Source organism: Poecilia latipinna, unplaced genomic scaffold, assembly GCF_001443285.1.
Source record: "Poecilia latipinna isolate Pla-1442-1.1 unplaced genomic scaffold, P_latipinna-1.0 Scaffold844, whole genome shotgun sequence".
Taxonomy (NCBI): domain Eukaryota; kingdom Metazoa; phylum Chordata; class Actinopteri; order Cyprinodontiformes; family Poeciliidae; genus Poecilia; species Poecilia latipinna.
The window spans coordinates 181,597-202,944 of NW_015113460.1; the positions used below are offsets into that span (position 1 = coordinate 181,597).

Consider the following 21,348-nt stretch of genomic DNA (forward strand, 5'->3'; position numbering starts at 1 on the left):
GTTTTTGGTAGCGGGTTGTTTTTTTTTTTTTTTTTTTTTTTTTTTTTTTTTTTTTTTTTTACAGAATTTGAACCACGTGAAGATGAAATGGCCACTTTCTGGGTAGAACATATTTACAGACAGAGAAGGTTAAATGCAAAATGTATGTATTTTTGTAGTTTTGGCTTAATTACAGATCTTAGCGTGTTGTTGTCTAAGTGAATGGCCTTTTCCTGAGTCTGCATACTCCAGTTAATGATTATTTGATAACTAAATTAGTTGATGATCATTTCAGTTGATTAATTGATTAATCACAATAAATTGTTTCAGCCCAAAACTAGAGAGGCTTACTACAAGTTCACCCAAATTACATATTTGAAGTTGAATTAATGCATCTACAATGGATTCCTTTCCCAGTTTTCAATTGTAAGCATAAAATCTCACTTTTATACCCTAATCAATAACAGAAGCGGCCACTAGGTGGGGATATAAATTAAAAGTCTTTCAAATAACTTGCTGCCCCCCTCTCCCCCCACCTCCAGTTGAGATGACTCAAGGTTTGTTTTGAGCAGGAAACTATGAATCAAAGCAGCTGTAATCTTTGTCACTCACCTGATGCGGCAGAAGAAGGATTTCTCCTGCATGCACTCTGTGGGAGACGACTCTGAAAAGACAAAGAGTCAAGAAAACATTTTATTTGACTGCTTCCAGTCTGTTGAGCATTAAAATTCCAAACTGAGAGAGTATTTTACTTCAAGTTGAAGCTTCTGACTTCCCCGGTGTGTGTATTAAGAATCTAGACGATTATATGACAGATGCATGTGCTGGGAAATATGTAAATGCCTTGACTAATTAATTACACGCAATGTGTTCCATCGGCATGTGTGTGTGGGCGTTTGAGGCTTGTGAAAGAACTAGATTCATTTCTCACAGCCTGGCCAGGTGGGTTGTGTTTCATGTGGACCTGCAACGTGCGTCTTGCTGGCGTTGGAAATGTATGATCTAAGTACGCAGTGCAAGTAAGTACTAAAGCCTCCTTCCTTCGTTACCTGCGCCGGTGCACATGCTCCACGAGGGCAGGCGGTACGGCGTGGTGAAGCTGTAGAACACGCTGACGTCCTGAGGCGTCAGGAACTCCACAAACTTGGCGTTGTTGAAAACTTCCCGCTTGCAGTTCAGTATGGAGGCAGCCTGGTCAGAGATGTAAACGATCTTCCCGGTGATGAGAGACACCGCTACGGCAAAAATGTCCTGGAGGGGGGGAACAGAAGCATTTGTTAGCAAGCTGTAGCCAAATAAATAAACTTATGAAATTATTATTTCAATGTGTCAATAATTGGAAATAAATACAGAAATAATTTATTAAATATATAATTATTTCTATGGCTCTTAACTAAATGTTTTGATTTTATTTTAAAAACCAGATATGAATATTTAATGGTTTAATAAATTATGTCATGCTGAAGAAACATCACGGGTTAATTTAAACTGTCAACTTCATCCATCAAACACAGTGGGCGGGATCAGGGCAGACCCTGACGTCTGATTGGCTGCTTCAAACAGCAAGTCAAGACAACTTCTTCCACATTTTCTATGACTCTGAGGTCAGTAACTTCACAGGGAAGTGCAGAAATAACTTAAGTAACTTTGCTTCAAATCTGTAGCTGAAAAGCTGAACCTGTTAAACCTGTGCTTCTCTATGGAGAGAACAATGAATTAGATAATTTGCTGAAAGAACAACACACTCAGAACAGTAATTACCCCCAAAACTGCAAAAACAAAACAAAACAAAAAAAAAATGTTTGGAAAAGCAGAAAGGGCTGACACTAGCATACACTAAAGAAATACTATGCTACTGCAAACTGCAATTTAGGTAATAATACATTTATTTCACATTTCAAAAAGGAATTGAATTGTGTTTTGTATTTAATGTTTTTCTAATATTGTATAAAATAAGATTAATTAGTTAAATAAGAAAAAAAAAACAGCAGAATGTGCCTATTTTTTTATCCAATTAATTGTCAAAATAATTAATAGAATATTAAAATAAAGGCTAGTTGCAACTGTAAAAACTTGTGCCATGGAAATTATGCAGTTTCTTAAATGAAATAGTTTAAAGGTGCAACACAGATATTTTAAATAAGGAGTTTAGATGTCTTTCCAGCAAAACTTTCTAAAAATGCTTCTGCAGTCAGGACTGATCAGTGCTACAGCTGTGATCCACTTTGAGCTGTTTTCTGTTTCAGAATCCCAAGCTAACGTTTAGGACCCACTGGCTTGATGTGATGGGAACAGCAGTCATACTTACTGTGTTTTTCAGGGTGTATTCTGAAGTGATGGTGTTAATTTCTTCAATGGTGTATGAAGACACGTCGAAGCCAGGAGGCTGACTGTCATTAATCATCAGCATCTGGTAGTATTCCTCATTAGCTGTGAAATCGAAACATATTTAAATATTAATGATGAAATGCTCATTGGAAAAAAAAAAAAAAAAAGGCTGATGTGACTGAGCCTTACCTTTCACCTGTTTGATACACCGCAAAGCATATTTGAGCGTGTTCACAGTGTTGGATTTGCCCTTACTCCTCTTTTCTGGAGGCAGGTGCATCTTGAGCTCCTTGAGAGTCTTGAAGAGCTCCTTCTGAGTCTTGGCTTTGGCCGACTGTTCGCTGCTGCATGACGTGACAGAGAAAGATGCGCAGGTGTCAGAAATGACAAGGTCTCACCAGAAATGTCATTAAGACGAGGCAGAATGAGATGGGGAGCTGCCTGGAACGGCTGAAAACACGTGGACAAGCCTCATGCCGGGCTTCCTAGAACAGCGCATCGAGAAAAATCCACACAGGTAGCTAAATCCTGCATGAAGTACCATGCTGACAGAGCCCCGTACTGACCTGCAGCCGCTGGTTGAAGGGTTGTCCTGCTCAGAGCTCATCAGGCTGAAGGCGTTGGAGCTGCTCGGGGGTGAAGGACTGTGAGAGTTGGAGCTGTAACCAACGACAACAGCACGTTATTCAAGGAAAACCTTGAAATGCTCTAAGAAACAACTTCAGCATGGACCCAGCTGGGATAAGCAATTGACTAGTTAATCGCATGAAAAATTTAAATGAGTTTGATAGTTTTCATTCTGACGATTTATATTTTTAAAGGGCAATTTTGTTTACAGAGACATTGTAATACATTTTATTTCATTGGTTTGGACTGTGTTCTTTAATTTCTATTCTATTTATTGTTTTTGGTTATTGTGTTTGGATGTTTAAAATATCTTCCAGTTCCAGTGATTTTTCTTTACAAAATCAAAGTGTATTGATCTGAGAGAGATATACTTGCATTATTATGCCATTATCAATATATTACCTGAAAATGGTCTCAAAACAACAGTATTAATGTTTATCAGAATAATTACTGAGACAATTTATCGTCCAGCAAATTAAAGCTGGTTTTGGAAAGGATATGTATGTAATGTACAAAAATAATCTGAAAATTCTTGCAGAGGAACAAATCTGAACCAGATTTATTTGACTCATCTGAACTGATGAACTTCTTAAAGGGATTTAACTATCTTGTTCAAACAAACTGAACAATAAAATATGTCGTAATTCCATTTGCTGTCTTTCTCGCTTTAGATTTTTGATTCAGTCAGGAGTGCAGACCCTGCAGAATCTCTGACGGACCTCACTTCTGTGACCTGGTCGGTCTCGGCCCCCGTGGTGATTCACTGCATCTAATGAGGCCTCACCTCTTGTTGCTCCCCGACGACTCCATCAGAGCAGAATCCTTCCCGTTGCCATTCGAACTGCCCACTGACCCGTTGCCGTGGGACTCATTGCCGTGCGATTCGTTGCCGTGGGATTCTGTGCCGCTGCCGCTCGAGCCGCTGCCGCCCATCTCTACGTCCTCGTGGAGAGGCGTGCGCTGACGCTTCCTGTCGTCGTGCGGGGAGCCGAGACACGCTGGGTGCTCATGGCTGCTGTCGCTGCCCTCGGACGCCAGCCCCAGCTCGGATCCTAGTTCCACCCGGTCCTGCCGGCCGCAACCGTCGCTGTAGCTGCTGGCCATGCGGTGGAGTTTGCTCATAGAGCCACGCCGGGGGCGTTGGTCTTCGCGGTTCTGTTCGCAGCCGTCCAGAGTGGAGAACCGATAGAGCTTTGGGTTGCTGTCCTCAGACATGAATTGGCAGGAAATGCAAGACTAGGTTACTTTCCACATGGCGATACCATGAGGTGCATGGCATTGGGATGGAAATAGAGTTGATGTATGAGCAGCTGAGGTGCAATCTGAGGGAGGAGGGAAAAAGAAAAGAAAAGATGAAATTACTCATCCAAACCCTGAACAACGAAGTATGTTTCTATTGATAGCAAATCAATAGTAAGGGGGAGCAGTCCTGTAAAAAGAAGCAATCAATAGGGATCAACTCCAACCATCCATCAAATCTACAGCAGGTTCCCTTTGATCTGAGCAGACAGGCTTCACTCCCAGCATCGCTGAAAGAGCAAACAGTGAATAAAACATTCCCTCCAGAATGTTGTGATGTTTTTTTTCTTCTCACTGTTGTGCCTTAAAATGTCCTTTTTCAAAATGTTGCGTTCAAAGTTGCACATTTTTTGTTAAGCTTTATTTTTGTCATGACATTGTCTGACAAAATGTTGGAATTATTCACATAATCTTCCCAAAAAAAGACAGGATTTTAACAGTTAATATTTAAAGTGCATACAACATTTTCCAAGTACCTTCACTCATTCAAGTCGTTCAAGTCAACATGAACTGTACACACAATACAAGAACATACTCCACACCTCTAAATGGGTTTTGGAAAAAATTTACAAAAAGAAGGAAAAAAAGGATAGAAACATCACATGCATTTTATCTGGCAGGTTCAGGTTTCAATAAGGATTGTGAAACGGGAAGTTAAATTAGAATTGGGTAGGATTGGTCTAAATTCAGCCAAGTTGCAGTGATTGGTTAGAAAAGAAAGTAATGCAGAAAAAGTTAATGTGATTTGTCAGATTTATGGGAAAGTTGCAAGAATTCGAGAAAATTGCAAGTCTGCACAAAATCTGATTGTTGAATGAATCTGCATAAATAGTCACGACACAGAGAGAGACTGATAAAAGGACAACAGTGTAAAGTTCACTTCATTTCCCACACAGAAAGGCAGCCGTCAGGTCGATATTTAACCTTTCCCAGAGGACCGAAGCCCCTCACCACTGTGATCTGCTCAAAACGTTAAAGGTTAGTCCACTGGGATGAAAATAACACTCTGAAAACACGACCGAGCACTCACACCCTTTCAAGGGAAACCAAGATTTATAAAATAATTTCTGGTATCTTCATCCAACCAGTAGTTTAATCAGACTGCATGAGGCGTAAACACAGCACTACCCCTCCTAGAGAAATAACCCAAGACACCAAATTAAAATTACATTTCATAACTGCTTAGTCCATATTTCTGTCCTCAAAATTAATACAATAAATGTTATAGAAAAAATGATTACAACTGTAGTTATCAGTATTTTGCATTATATCAGAGCCAGCTTCATTATTTCTTGCTTTTCTGTCCTGCTGCTTAAAACTGTAGCATCACAATCTGTTTCTGGCAACTAATAACACAAACATTTAATATGTCACAAAACATGTACATACCAGCTTGAATACTGGGAAATGCTTTCATTTTTTTCAAATTGATCAAGTTGTGCAGACGCTGCCAGCTGAGCTTTAGCAAGTATGAACAACCTGACATTCATCTTTCAATTAGCTGAAAATCAAACAGAGAAACTTTCACTGCATAATTGCTCCACATCATTCACAGCTACTTTTTCTTAATCATAATATTTAAATAAGCCACTTTCTGCAAAAGTCTCAGTCAGATATCTGTTCTCTGAAATAACAAGGATAAAAACAACAGCAATACATTTCAACCTCCTTCTTTTTTTTCCCCACATCTTCCTCTGCGAAAAAGACCAGGAGCTATTTATGTCCGTTCAGGACCGATCGGAAAACCCTGGCGGCAGGTACTGAAGCCAAATCCAAACCATTTCACTGTTTTCCTGCTGGCCTGGATCAGGTTGCAGCTATTTATGTAAGCGCGTACATTCAGCAGCTTGTCTACTCTGCGCACTTTACATAAGCCAATTTTATGTAACTTCTGCTTTTAGAATACGTTTTTTATGTGTTGGAGGCATTAAAAAATACTAACAAGTTTTATAGCTAGCTCTCACGCTCACTCTCGTTCTGATAAGTGTTACAGTGTGAAAACGACGGAGATGTTCGGACGGATTTCCTATTGGCTGCTGCACACGGCCAATCAGAGAGCAAGGAGTCTTGACATTAGTAGTTATGACATCAGCAAATTAGGCCACAACAATAAGGTAGTAGCTAAAAAGCACATCAGCAACTCTTTATATTGTGAATTTAAGAAGAAATATAATGTTTTAACAGATTTAATAGATCTGGGTTATGTCTGTAGAGACATATATATATATATATATGAGTCACTAAGATGATTTGCTGTATCCACCAAAGTACTGATCCAAAAAGTAATAAGTCCAGAAATTATTTAAAAAAAACTATCTTAACATTATATAAAAAGCAATTTTACTGGATAAACAGCAGATATGCAATGAAAGTAACTTATTTCTCCAATTAAATGTCTCTACAATTGTGGATTCAATTGATTAAAAAATATCTAACTATCTAAATCCTTCATAATGACATAGTAGCACACTCACTTATAGTTCAAAATCTAGGAATGTAGTCAACCACAAACCTTAAATAGCATAAGCAAATGGGATAACTACATTTTCAACAGCCTCAAAACTTTTAGATGTAAGATCTGAACTCACCAGAAAGACTGTAATCCATTAATATCACAAGAAACCTCACCAGGCAAAAATAAGCAAAATGCCTCTTTAAAGAAAAATGCCTTTAAAGTCCTTTCAGATGCATTTCAAGAAATACAAAGACATAACTCTCCAAGCAGCAAGTAAAGTAAAATAAATGACACAATGAAAGTGACGCGCCTCTGCTTTCATCAAAGCCCAGTTTCAGAGTGAGCGCTGATCCAGCCAAGCACACTAGCACAGATCTCAGGCATTATACAACTTGGCTCCAGTCACATGGATTGTGCTATAGCTCAACACAAAGGTGGAAGCCCTGTTTCATAAAACCACGTTTTCCTTTTCTTTTTCTCAGAACTCATTGTTAAGGCGTGCATTCTTGCACATCATTTTAAACATAAATGACAAGAATTTAATTATCTGAGCCACACAGAATTTTTAATGGAATTTATTACATATCCACCTGAAGCTGGAAAGGGAAACAAAGACATTCCTATTATTGTTAATTTTCTTGTTTCTTCACTGGAATATTAATAAAAGTGGATTAAGTGTAGAATTAGATTTGATTTTTTTCATATTAAGTCTCAGATATATCAAAAAACATTTGCTGATGTTTGATGACTTCTGTAATACAGCTGAGATGATTAGTATTTGTCCTAAATGAAAAACTCTCAGTGGTAATGTTAATACCACATTTATATCATGATTAAAATTTAGCTCAAGATTTGTTGGTTTTGTAGGAGTGAGATGGCATTAATATCTAGATCATGTTTAATATCATCAATACTTGAATCTAATCTTCAGGAAATGCTTAGCTGGGGTTTTTTTTATGTTATTTTATCAACAGGCCTTTGTGATTACCCTAAACTGGATTAAAATAAAACTCTGGTAAATGTATCCATCTTTAAATATGGATAATCTGAGGATATGATGTGTACATTTACAAAATAAAGTGAAAAAACATCAGATTATAATTACTGCACTTATGCACTTTCTATTTTATAAGCCAAATATAGCACTCCCATTGTCTCAACAAGTGAAAATGAGATACTGATTAACACCAATGACACGTCGAATATAGGTCTAATATAATGATCAATACATAGATATAAATGTTCGATGTAAGAAAATAAGGCTAAAATGCGTTTTTATTAGATATTTGCAGCCCTCCCTTCCGTAGCTCCCAATGACCTGCTATTCACAATCCACACACACGTTGACCTGCAATCCAGCGCACGGTACACTGACACAGTTATGTAAAAGTAGGGTTATCGTTAAAAGCAAGCCACAGATAAAGCGCTTTGTAGCATCGGACGTGTTAATCGACTAAAACTTGCTTGCTTCTTGCTATGTGAGACAGAATACGAAATTAAGTCATTTTTAGTGAATAAAAGAACAAAAAGTAGAGCAGTCGCGAATTACGCGCATGCGCAGATACGCGTTTTGTTATGCAACTTATTTTTGAGCTCAAATCTTAAAGCTTAAACTAAGAGGTTGAAACAAAGGAGAACCAACCTGTGCTGTTGATGTGAAAATTTCTTTTCCTCTCGTGTCCAAGGTAAAAAAAAAAAGCCAAACCTGCAGTAGAAAAAAACATAGGTTTAAGGCCACCAGTATTCCTCAATGGGAAAGCAGCTTCAGACTGACTGACTGACACGGTAGCGGTCGGTTCCTCCCCGGCTTTCTAAGACAGCAGCCCACCAGCCAATCAGAGAGCGAGACTCGTGACCTCAATTCAGGGCTCCTCCTTTAGGCTGACTCGATTGGTCATCGGCTTGGGGTTTCCATGGAGAGCATTACGGAACAGCGATAGCGGCAGCTCATTGGTCCAGATCTCTGTCCGTCGTTTTATATAAACAAGGCGGCTTTTGCACGTGGAATCTCATGTTGTGTGTGTCACAGCGCGTAGGAGCGAGGCAGTTACGACTGCAAGGAAATGTTGGGTCTAAAACAACATATCAAATGTTGCAATTGCATAAATGTAAAATGTATCAGTTAGAAAGAACTGGGAAAAACAAAACAGACAAAATCTGCAAATAGTGTATGAAACAAAATGACTCCATTAAAGTGTATGTTACTTCTAGTTTAGTTGAATTGTTGTTAATCAGTTTTAATGCCGGTGGGTATTGTCTTACCGACCGCTTCTAATCGTTTGCTGAGTCACATCTGACATTGCAGAGGTTCAAACAGGATGGTCAGATGGGGGCACTGTTAATTTTGGTATGCCAAAGAATGGACACACACCAAAATTAATGGTGTTAATGCAATCAAATATAATTGTATGACTGCAATCAATAATATCTATCAGCAGCTATTATGTTTGATGTGGAGTCATAATCTGTCACAAAACTGGAATTAGAAGCATAATCAATGGGAATATAGTTTATCACAAAAAAGTTTCCAGATGTACATGTGAGATGTAGGCATTTTATTACCAATCCATAATTGATCTACCGTTTATGAAAATACTTAGCTGTCACTTCCCTTAGGTATATGCCATAATTGAATGACACTGACATAAAACTGTCTGTTCAGACAGACAACATAGAGATAGAAAGGGAGAAAACAGCAATGTATTGGGGGTATAAAATGACAAATTGACCCAGAGAAACATTAATGTCATGACAGATGTAAATACATGCTGCAAGTAATTGAAAACTTTATTTTTGTAAGGTATAGATGTAAGACTTTCAGACTAATGGCACAGTGGAGTGGGGGTACCATTGTTGCTGCCAACAAATTACAGATTAAAAACTATTGTTGAACTGAAACCTTTGCAAAATGTCACAATTGGCACAAACATCATGCACGGAAAATTTCTTCAATGTGTAATTTAGGAAAAAAAAAAGTTTGTTTGCACTTGTTATCGTGAGACTTTGCTTTGTGCTAGACTTGAGTCATCGTAATTCGCTTCAAGTGACTATGGCTCTGGAGCACACATTGCACAGTTGCCAGCATGGTAGTCACAATACTAGAGCCAATAAAGTGGCTCGCTGTTCCGAGGTTTGGAGCTTTTTGAGTGCTGTAAAGAGCCAGCTTCGTGAGGCAGCTTTTCACTCACCCGCTGCGGTGATGCTTCAGCCACAACAGCTCATTACCTTATGATGCTCATCTAAATTTACCAGTGAGAATAGAGTCGGTCACATTCACATTCAGCTCTCTGCCAACCACTTCAACAACAATATAATATTATGATCACGAAGTTTCATTAGCTGCTATATTTGGTCTTTCCTTGTGGGGTACATACACATGAAAGCCCCCCAGCCAACCAGCAACAAATCCATTCATCTGTTGTTAGTGTGGGTGGAATAATATTAAAAAACTGTAAATTGGGATTGATTCATGAATCACACCCTCATTTTTCCATTCCCCCTCTTTTCTTAAAAATTACATGCTTCACCTGCTGGAAGGGTGGATATTATAGGTAGGTGGGGTTCCCATAAGGAGACTTAGTCATGGTGTGGGAGGCTTATTATTAATAATGGCCACAATTACATAACCGGAAATCCTTTAGCCTACATCTGAATAGTATATATTTGCTGACAGACAATAAAACCATGTCATAATTGATAATTCAACAATTATTTGTGTAACAAAGTATTAATTGCATTACATTGCAATGTTGTGGCTTCTGTTTCGACAAATGCACTTATCAAGAAAGGGAATGGAGTCTTATGACCACACTTCCACAATGGATTGAGGGAAATGTAGCATCAGAAATTTTTATCTGCAAATATTTTGAAGTGTGTCTCTACTTTTGCACATCTAGAGATGGAAATGTTTTCCTATTTGTCTTTAAAAAAATGAAACTCAGTCAAATTGTAGAGACGAGAGGATACCCTTTTGCTCAGATGAAGAAGAACGTCCTTACAGCATGATGCTGCCACCACTGTTTCTCTCTCCTTCTTAGTGGGGACATGGTGTGAGTTTTTCCTCTGGACAGTGTTAGTTTTTTTCTGGTCATACAGTCCTGCATGTGGGTCAAAAACTTTGTCTCGTGATTTTTATTTCATCATTTTAATGTGTCCACTGTGATTTTTTTGTCCATATACAAAATTTTTTGTATATCCCGAAGAATGAAAATCAGTCTCATTTGAGCCACTTCTACATGTTTGTGTCCGTACATGTCTAGCAGAGCTGCAAAGAAAACATTTTATGACTTTTATTGAACAACGGATTACTTCTTGCCACTCTTTATGATGGCCAGATTTGTGAAAAATACAACTAATATTTGTCATGGTGAAAGAATCAGAGAAATCACCTGAGCTGAGATTCTCTGCAGCTCCTGCAGAGTTACTATGGGATATTTGGCTACTCTTCTGACTGGGGTAATTACAGGTGGACAACTATGCTTTGGTTGTTTTGTTGTGCCACACTCTTTCTATTTTTAAATAATAAGAACCAGAGTCCAACCAGCATACATAAATAATCCCACATTAAGGCAATTTAGAGATACCACATTAACCCATTATGTATGTTTTCTAACTGTTGGGGGAACAGAGGCAACTATGCAATCTCCAGTCAAAAAGGTCCCAGCTGAGATTTGAAACTCTGCCACATGTTGCAAGATGACATTGCCCACAAGCTGCTAGGCAGAAGTTGTGAAAGACTGGCTAAAAGACCATGGCAGACATTTTTACATATTGGTCAATAGAATCCAGACTGTAACCTCTGACATCTTGCGGAATGCCGTTAGGGTTAGTTTTAAGCAAACGTCACACAAAGTATTAAGTACTTCAAAAGACACACTTCATCCTTGGTGGGAAAAATGACGTAAAGAGAAAAAAGTTAAACGTACTTAACACTGTTCATCTTGCCAATGTGAGCAGAGATGTAACACTTGGATCACCAGTGGTATTTCATTTGAGATATTTTGTCAGAATTCCAAACAAGAGATTTAGGTGAAAAACAAGATATATTTTGTAATCAGGTTACAGGATCCTCTTGGACCGACAAATTGTTCAGTATTTTAACACCAGCTTTATTTCCACATCTCATGTCCTACATTTACAGGAGTTCACAGGCCTGCACCAACCAGTTCAAAGAGTATGTGGAGTTGAAACTGCACAGTTTGCATAGTTTAATTTAGCACATTCGTGACAAAGAAAATATGAGTTGACTAAATCTATGCAGAACACCCAGTGTTTAAAACCTCCAAAGTATAAACAGCTTTTTGGCTTCTGTCTGGGCTGTCCGACATACCATATGTAGAACATGAGAATAGTCTTTTTCAAAACCCTGTAACTCAGGCTGCTGAAAACCTTGTTTTTGTGAACCTTGAGGCTCTTACACTGAGGTTGTCTCAATCCTTTAATAGTCATAATTTCACTGTAAGTGGGTTAGCTTCTACTGTGTCCACTCTGTGAGGAACCTAGACTAGTAGGCAACTTTATTACATAACCAAGAGCAGACGAGTCACACTGAGTAACTGCTGCAGCTTTAAGTGGCATGAATCAATAAATGATGACTGTTGAAGTAAAAGGCCTTCCTGTCATTTGACCCTAAATGTGCAAGGGGTGCTAAACTGACAGTAATGCATGCAAAATGAACTTTAGTTGAAACCAGAAAGGAAATTAGCATTTAGAGAAGCTTAATGAAAAACTTTAAAGGATTTATGGATTTAAAATATTCCCATTTACTAAGCAAATAAGAAATCTGTAAAGTTCATCCAGACAAGAGGTAAAACTTTGTCATTTTCTCCCCCCAAAGGGACAAGAATAGTGTTAAATCTTCCTAAAAAAATGACACAGATGCATCAAGCCTCAGGCTTGTTTGGAAGCATTTTGTTTTTCTTTTTGCTACACTTTGAGGGTTACGTGCACAGTGAAGGTGGTTTTATTAGTATCAGAGTTCAGCATCACTGCAGCTGTGGGGAAACTGCAATATCTGGCCTGACATCAGAAGTGTTAAAGTCTGAAACATTCTCACATTAGCAGATTACTTAAGAACTAAATGGAGCTCAGTGAGATGATGAAACCTTAAAGTATTGCTTTATAACCAAACTCTGCTTTAATTAAACATCTCCACAGCTTTCTCCAAGACCTGTCATTTCTTCACTAATGTTCTAACAAATCTTCACAGAACAACTAAGAACATACTACACACAGATGACTTACTATGCAAGTGCCAGTGGAAGGCAATTGATTGCACAGAATTTTATTTAGGGATATCGTAGTATAGACGGCGTAAAACACAGACATGCTTTTTATATGTTTTTGGAGAGAAAAACTACTTTGTGATGATCTAATATAAGGGTTTGGGTTTACAACATTTATATCCCAAAAAGCCATTTTTACCCTTGGTTCAGTTTGGAGCAAGTTTTGTTGCTCAAAGAAATAAAACTTACTTACATGTACATGAGCTTTTAAAAATATGACAATTTGTTAATTTGTCGTAGTTGAACCATTTTACTGAAACTTTTAGAAAAAGAAGATGGATGTGAAAAATTACATTTTTGTGGGTTTGTTGGTCCCTTCTCATTTTAGACAAATGTATTGTTGCTAAACTGCACAAAGGGAGCAACTGCCATCACGACGTGCAAATCTATTAATATAAGCACCCATATCTTTGGCTTGGTACTAAAATACCATGGAGTTGTTCCAACTGGCTGAAAGTGACACGTGGATATTTCTGCTCTGAAATCAATAAAGTGCTAGCATCACTCCTTAAACAGAAACAAAATCCATAATGCTGCCCTGAGAAGGCGTACAACCATGCAGCCCACATCCAGATCAGAAAAAAAAAAAAAATCACCCAGTCGGAAATGCTGCACTGTGGAAAATAACTTTAATAAAACTCTTATGAAAACAAAAAAAGGCAAAACAATAAAAGCCTGTACATTTTGCGATATCCAGTGTTTGAGACTTCTGAAAGCTAGAGTGGTTCTGTTTCGCACATAAACCAGGAGACAACATGAGCATAGCATAGGCTGAGGCCTGGACCCAGAGGTTTAGATGACAGGATATGGAACATCTACTTGGATATTGCACAAAGATCGAATACAGATGCAGATGCTGCAAGAGCACCATTTGTCCAAACAAGTAGGTCTGCATCACAGTCTTACTCTCTGCTGACAAATCCCACCCACCTGGCTGCTGACTCCGCCCACAGCTGCTTCTATCAAAGCAAATGCACGTAATAGAGCGGCACATGTTTGCACATTCAGTTTGGAAACAGATTATTAAAAACACAATAAAATTATTAAACATATGCTGTCATGTTTTGGTTGTAACATTACATGTAAAAGCATCGGCTTTGACATCATTGCTTGTTGGTCCTTTAAAAAGATGTCAAACAGGACAGTCATAGTAATGCTTCCAACTCCACAATGTTAAAAAAAAAAAATCAAATAAAAAATAAAATGAAGTGTTTAGTTTATTAAAAGTCTTTTTGAATTACTCAAATGACTCGTATGTCTCTAAAAACATTCCAGTGTTCGAAGGTCCAAATGAAGCAAGAGTCAGACTGTGGACCAGAAGGCTCAGAGAATCTTTTTCCTCCAAGAAGTCACCTTTTTCTGTTTCCCTCACATGTTTCCTGTGTGGACTAGTAAAGTAGTCTGGCACATAGATGTCTCTTACACAGTAAAAACAAAACAAATACAATCTTCTCGCAGTTTCGCAGCAGACTTTCAAGCAGGTCCAAGGTTGTACTGGTTGTGGCATTCAGTATTTCAAGACGAGGACGAGGACAACTACGTGTCTGTTTTAACCGCCGCCATTTTCTTTGTCTTCACAATCTTACTTGATGCTCTTCTGGGGTGTCGTCAAAAATATGGCGGCCCTTTTCATTCGAGTCTCCACTTGCTGAATCCAGCCTTCCTCCAAACACTCCAGCAGTTAAGTGAGGCTGCAGCCACCTGACCGGGGAGGTCCTGTCAGACGTTTCGGCTCGGGCGAAGAGGGATCAGTTCCGTTCCTCTGGCTGGGTTCTCCACCAGCTGTTCAGTCTGTGCAAAGCTTGCAAATATCGTCAATGACGGCGATTCCACAGAAATGATTCCAGACCATACTGTCAAAGTCTGAGGTTGCCATGCCAAAGTTAAAGAAGGTGATGAGGTTGCAGGGTAACTGAACCATTTTCAGAGTATATTTACCCAGTTTACAGCACGCAGGGTTGAATCTGCTTGGGTTTCAGATTTGAGCTAGATTCCCTTCTTCAATTCAGGGTAAATGGTATATATATTCAAGTCACCCCGTCTCTTTGGCACATCTGGCCCCTTCCACACATTCCCTCAACATTTCTCCAGACCCCCAGTTTTTAAGGTTGTTCCAGCTGGTCTAGGAGCGGTTGTCTTTGGCCACGTTGTGGGCCATCCAGTTGACCTTGGTCGTCCAACTTTCCCTCAGTGCTTCATCAAACTTTTGGCGGAACTGCTTCAGGGCCTCATCGTCTGTCTTCCCCAGAGCAAGAGAGTCCTGACAGGGGGAAGCGGAAGAGAGATTAGTGGAGAGTGTGGGAGGAAGATGATGCATAATAATAATAATAAATAATAATAATAATAATAATAATAATGATGAATAACACACAGCTTCTTCCATCCACACACAAAGCCAACATAATTGGCCGATTCAATTGGGTATATTAGTTATGTGAACAAACTTTGGAGTAAGAATCTGAACCAGTTAAGCAAAGCTTAACTACTCAATCTTTTAAAACTAATTTAATATATAAATAAAAAACTAGTTAAACTAAAGTTATTCAACACCATCAGATGAAAGTAAAATTAAGACAAATTACAGAATAATATACCAGCAGTAAGGATTACCAGCAGTAATCCTAGTTATCAGGATTAAGAAAAGTTAAAAATAGAAGAAATATGCCGTTTAACCAACAATACAAATATGCTGAAGGTTTCTGTTAAAACAACCCAGGGCTCTATTGCACCTCAGCAGAACCGGGGCTGATTGTCTTTATGTATCCTGATAAAGCAATTTATGACAAAGAAGCCCCAACCAAATGGTGAGCGCCAATAACTCAGAGTTCAAGCACACACTTTTCAGCAGGCCTAGATTTTCATTTTGAAACTTCTGTTGGTGTTCAGCAATATTGTACGTACTAAAAGTAAATTTTAACTTTTCATTAGCTGGAGGCCACATTAAAATGTAACAGCATTAATATATCACTAAGCAGGGAGTGACTCTACATAATATATGAGGTTCACTTTATGGCCTATATTGCTTTATTGAGATGAACCACAACATCACATCTACAAGATTAGAAATGTTAAATTAGGTGTTTCTGTCACATTAACAAACTGAGGTCAAAATTAGAATTAGCTACATTTCAGCAAATGAAATTTAGCTAATTTTTAGAATTAAATTAGCTATGGAATCTTCTATTTTCCATCATCAGGGAGCTGACTGGAAAATGGAGGATAGTTAGGGAGAAGACTGGTGATCAGAAACAGGTACTGAGAAATGTTAAAGTAGTAGTAAAACACAGGCCTTCAAAAACAGCTGCTGCTTTGGTCTGAATCTCTTACATAAACTACCACTCAGAAGTTCTGGTTAAACATGTCTCTCCATGTTAAAAAGGTCAAGCTGTTGGATGTGAGCACAGCTGCAGTCGCTCTGGCTGTCTCAACACTGATGACTGTGTCCTGCCACAGCCTCAGAGTCTGGCCATTCTTCCTCGTTAAGATATACTGCTGTTGACAGCCGTTACCATGGGAATCTGCGCTGCTCGTGCAACACATGCGTCATCGGTAGACCGCATGAATTCTGAAGCACAGCAACACCAACATGAGCTTAGCTCGCGAACCAGACTGCATATGCACACTGCTGCTACACTGATTAACAACAAGTGTCCCTTAACAGCCATACGGATGGACATCATCAAGGAGCCGGAAGCATGAAGCTCTGATGTGTGCAGTCAGTGGTTATTGACAGCTATGGTGAATGAATTTTTGGGGGTTTTCTTTCTAGAGCGTTGCAAACTTGTGTCAGTGCAGCCACAACTGAGGGTGCACCGACTACCTGTGGTCACAACCAGCCTCAGGCTATTGCATAACTCAAAGTGCATCGTCATACTGAAGCTCAGCTCAGGGCTTCTTAATGGGTCACAGGAAAAACAGGACAAAGTGACTCAACTCAAAACAAAGTCTTCAAAACTGTTGAATTTACACACTTTCTAATGTGTATTTTATTGGGATTTAAATGCGACACCAAGGTAGAAGTGGACAAGTTGAATTGAAATACGTTTTTTTTACCAAATAAAAATCTGGCAAAGTAGTACTTGTTCCAGCAAGTACAACTGGAAGTCTTAGATGAATGTTTCTACCAATTTTGCAGATCCAGAGCAATTTTGGGGAATTTTATTTACGGGCATGTACAAAAAGTTAGACAACAGGTGGGAAAGTTAATACTTTTACAAGATACCACACATGTACCACAATGATTTGCATTGTGTCGTGAAATGACTGGTCTCAAACCAATCCCACGATGGTGGATGTATCAAAGAAAATAAAAAAATATTTACATTTATTAATTAGCATTCCAAAAATTAGGATCGTAAAAATAAATCATCATTGTTGCTTGTGTTTTCCTTCCACTCAGATTTCCAACAATATCCTTATATACAGCTTTGTAAATGGAAAAAGTGAAATCTAACCAAGAATGAGTAGAAATTTCCACTGGTAAACATTTCCACCACTTGTTGACACAAATTTCTTCAGAAGCATGTCTGGTATGTAACCGCATGCAAACTGCATTTTGCTGCTGGACAAAATCAGTTTTAAATCCACATGTACTCCTGCTTCTCAGCCTTTGGTACCTTTAGGTATTGGATGTCTTTGACAGAGGTTAACTCAGGTAGTCCAGCAGTCAACATGAGGGCAAACAGCGTGATGAAGAGGTTGCCGTTCTTCCTCAAGATAAGATAAGCGTCCTCGCAATATTGACGAAAACTAGAAAGACAAAAGGAAGAGATATGAGCACAGTTGTTTGTCATGTTATGCAGCTTCTCGACTTCAATGAAGGGGAAAACAATTTCATACACATCAACTAGAGACTTCCAATAATGCTTTGTTACTCAAGCTTTGGAAAACAATTTGACTGAAGTTGTGCAGGCTGGATAAATTTGATAGATGTGGAGCTTTTGTTGTTTTTGCTTTTATAAAAACACAAAGTAGATTCCAGTGTTTGTATTTTATGCATGCTGAGCTCAGAAAGCAAAAAGCCTTTCAGCGATGTTGTCTGCATGAGCTAAAGTAGACCATAGTGGTTTGGTGGCAGAGTGATCTTACTGGAAGTTTTGTTTTGAGTTTTTTTTATCAGTGGAAACATGACTGAGCTAAATACATAAGACCACAAGCTGTTCATAATAAGCGACAACTTCCGTTTTGTCTAAGACCAACCAAGTGCTGAATCCTGGGGCCCCAACTTGCTGCAGAGGAAAGATGTGATTCTAAAATGGTTCAAGAAAGCAGAAACAATCACCATTTCTTCTCTTAAGTCAGTAAAAAGTTCTTGTATAGCTTTAAGCAACTTACGGCCTTCAGTTTTTGAACATACCCATCATTTGTCATATTGGTACCCATGTCCGCTGAATTTTAATAATAATAATAAAAAAATAAAAATAAAAACTTTAAAGACAAAGATCAAAAACAACAAAAATCAAAACAACAACAATCATCAATGCTGATCATTTCCTCTGCGTGCCAGCTGCCATTGTACACAATGTTCCGACTACTTGTACCCACAGACACCGCAAGTGCTGATGCAACAACCACCCACAACTGTATTTAGCAGCTTTGGACGTAAACATCATGAGATATGACAACTTTTTGCAGCTCACAACAAGGCTAGCTCAATAATCTGGTTTAGAAGCAATTACAGCGAATAATTTTTTTTTCTCTATTCTTATTATCTTAAAAACTTTAATTTCACTACAGAAAGTAACACATTATGTTATCATGTATATCTGCTGTACAGATATACATGTAGGTATGGATCTAGGCCACAATAACAAAGACTAACTGTGTTGAAGGGGTATTCCACCTCTAGCAACAGATCTGACTTCACCCATAACCAGCATGAACCGGTACTCTGAATGCGTTGGCAGTGTTGTTTTATTAAGTCTTTGAATGACACAGTTGCATACTGCATGAATGGAAGCAGGGAGGTAAACAGAGCTGAGGTTTTGCTCTTGTTCTCACACCACAATTAAAAATCTACTCTTGAATTTACATTCATGTGCAAAAAATTTACTGTGCGTTACAAAAAGTATTTGTATTTTTCTGTCATTAATTCTCATCTTTTAAATGCACTTGATAAATAGCTTTTACAGTCTTTATCTCTAGGCATAAGGGAGATAATTTTCTTAACCAAATTAACCAGCCTCTTTTACAGCCAGTCATGTTCTTCCTCAAACTGCATCTTCCTTTAATATAAACAGGACGCTCGTCCACAAACCTGCCTCAATGTCCTCCAGCTGCGAATCTTTGCTGCAGCCTGGTGGTGGAAGGCAGTACTGCAACAATGACCTCAGCTTTTTTAAAACCATTCACAGGCACAAAAGCCAGTTCTTTATAGGATTGAGTTTTAACTTACAAGTTTTCTTCATACATGACAACAGCAGTAATCAGACATTACAACATTTACTGTACTATACCGCTTAAACCTCCGTTAGTTTATCATATATATCTGAAGATGATCGAAATTTGCAGAGATGGGGGATTTTTAAATTGAGAAAACATCAAATCATATGTTAAAAAAAACCTCCAACTGAACTCCATACTTTGGACCAACATAGAATTGATATCATCATAGCATCTACTGTACGTTGTAAAAGTATTTATAGACTTTAAACTTTCTCACATTTTGCAGTCATTTGCTACAGTCACAAACTCAAGCATATAGGTCAAAATGGCTTTCCAAATTTTTTATAAATACAAAAAGTGTGGCAGGAATTTCTAGTCACCGTTTTACTCTGACACCCCTAGATGAAACTCAGAGCAACCAAGTGCCTTCAGAAGTCACCTACTTTGTTAACAAGTCCATCTGTATGTAGCTTAAAATCTACAGAAATACAGCTGGTCTGGTAACACAACAGTGTACGTAGCTGAAATGTGTAAAGTTTAAATTGGTGTGAATACTTTGCAAGGTATTTGATGCTTTTGTTCAGGCTGGTAAACCTAAACAAAGAAGTATACATTAGGTTTATTATTGCATCTATGGATATGTAGGCAAATTTTAAGCAAATCTAAATCTATTCATCACCATCACTCAACAGCTCTGTCAAATTGAAAGAGATTATAAAAAGTTTTTTGCACCTTTGACTTGAAGTAATTCAGTAGTATTGTTTCAATGTGATTTAGAAACAATGGAAAGTGGAAAAAAAAGAAAAAGACAGGAACAAACCTGCCAAATTTTTCCGTGTTCCCCGTCTTGCCCTGCTGAATGACATGGATGAAGTCATGTGTGAGGATAAAGGGTACGCGTTCCCTCTTGATGCCGAACTTGGACTTGAAGTTGCCAAGGATGTGACCGAAGTCTATGTGAAACAGCTGACGGGAAAACACGGCAGAAGGTGAGTCGCACTGACACGAGGAATGAAACGAGCTGATGAAAATGTTTCTCCTGCTTGTCTGACCTGCCCCGTGCTGCGGACCATGATGTTGTCGCTGTGGCGGTCTCCAATGCCCAGGACGTAAGTAGCTACACAGTAGCCCGCACAGGACAATGTGAACTCCTCGATGGCCCGGTCAAGAGCGTCACTGTGAGCACGGGACACATAACCATGATGAAATGTAAATTCTTTTTAAATTCCCAGCAGCTACATTTGAACTCCATCATACCCAGAGTTCCTTTCTTTCAGCCAGTTTAGCAAAGCGTCCTTGTTGAACGCCGCGGTTGCTGCAACGTTGCTGTTGGTCAACTGGATGTTGGCGATCGTGTCTGCTGATGAGACCACTTCAATGAGTCCTGCTCTGTCACCCGTTGCTAAGCAACCATATGGAACGATCCTTAAGAAAGAAGAAGAAGAAAAGATTTGGTATGAGGAGTGTTTTATTTGTAGATTGTGGGCACATTTTATTGGCCCACAGTGTAAACACTAGTAAAAGTGGAGTAAGGATGGGTGGAACAAGCCTGGTGACAATCACAAGTGAAGATATATTATAGTCATTTTATATGAAAAGGAATAAAAGAAGCTCTACTTTATGGAACTGACTGCGGTTGCCCGGTCCTACACCTTGTAAAAACAGAGCAGACAGTGATATTTGTTTGTGGTATAGTCTGTTGTTCACCTAAACTTAAAAAAGAGTTTCTTCTTCACCACAGAGAGCAGGGACCAAAACAAGAGAAAGTCTGCACTCTTGAATTATATATCAACACAAACTAGACGTTTCCTGGCCAATCGCAGATTACAGATCTTTTAAAAAGCCGATTCTGATTTTGGCCGATACCAATTATTCAGAAATTCAGAAATGTCGCTAAATATAGCAAGAAAGCTGCTGTGTTGGCAACAGTAGGGTGACTACTGTTAACTGCAAATGTGCAGACATGGCCTGGTGGGCCGGTCTTTCAGTCAA

General features: G+C 38.7%; 2 protein-coding genes across 3 annotated transcripts in view; both read right to left on the reverse strand.

Moving 5' to 3' along the window:
• Window positions 1–8,481, reverse strand: part of LOC106956786 (period circadian protein homolog 2-like) — a 22,898-nt gene extending 14,417 nt beyond the window's left edge. Inside the window, exons 1-7 of one of the 2 annotated variants that reach the window (XM_015047825.1) lie at window positions 8,331–8,481; window positions 3,719–4,256; window positions 2,874–2,966; window positions 2,497–2,651; window positions 2,288–2,409; window positions 1,029–1,230; window positions 592–643 (exon numbers count right to left, since the gene is read on the reverse strand). In XM_015047825.1, coding sequence (XP_014903311.1) covers window positions 592–643; window positions 1,029–1,230; window positions 2,288–2,409; window positions 2,497–2,651; window positions 2,874–2,966; window positions 3,719–4,149 — 1,055 coding nt within the window. In that variant the 5' untranslated portion in view covers window positions 4,150–4,256; window positions 8,331–8,481. Of the gene's footprint in view, window positions 1–591; window positions 644–1,028; window positions 1,231–2,287; window positions 2,410–2,496; window positions 2,652–2,873; window positions 2,967–3,718; window positions 4,257–6,821; window positions 6,989–8,330 lie in introns of those variants that run through there. The other variant, XM_015047826.1, reaches the window with a different exon arrangement.
• Window positions 8,482–13,579: 5,098 nt separating this feature from the next.
• pik3cb (phosphatidylinositol-4,5-bisphosphate 3-kinase, catalytic subunit beta) overlaps window positions 13,580–21,348 on the reverse strand; it is a 49,337-nt gene continuing 41,568 nt past the window's right edge. Inside the window, exons 19-23 of the mRNA XM_015047827.1 lie at window positions 20,614–20,781; window positions 20,409–20,532; window positions 20,177–20,322; window positions 17,589–17,721; window positions 13,580–15,232 (exon numbers count right to left, since the gene is read on the reverse strand). Of these exons, the coding sequence (XP_014903313.1) occupies window positions 15,095–15,232; window positions 17,589–17,721; window positions 20,177–20,322; window positions 20,409–20,532; window positions 20,614–20,781 (709 nt within the window). The 3' untranslated portion in view covers window positions 13,580–15,094. The remainder of the gene's footprint in view (window positions 15,233–17,588; window positions 17,722–20,176; window positions 20,323–20,408; window positions 20,533–20,613; window positions 20,782–21,348) is intronic.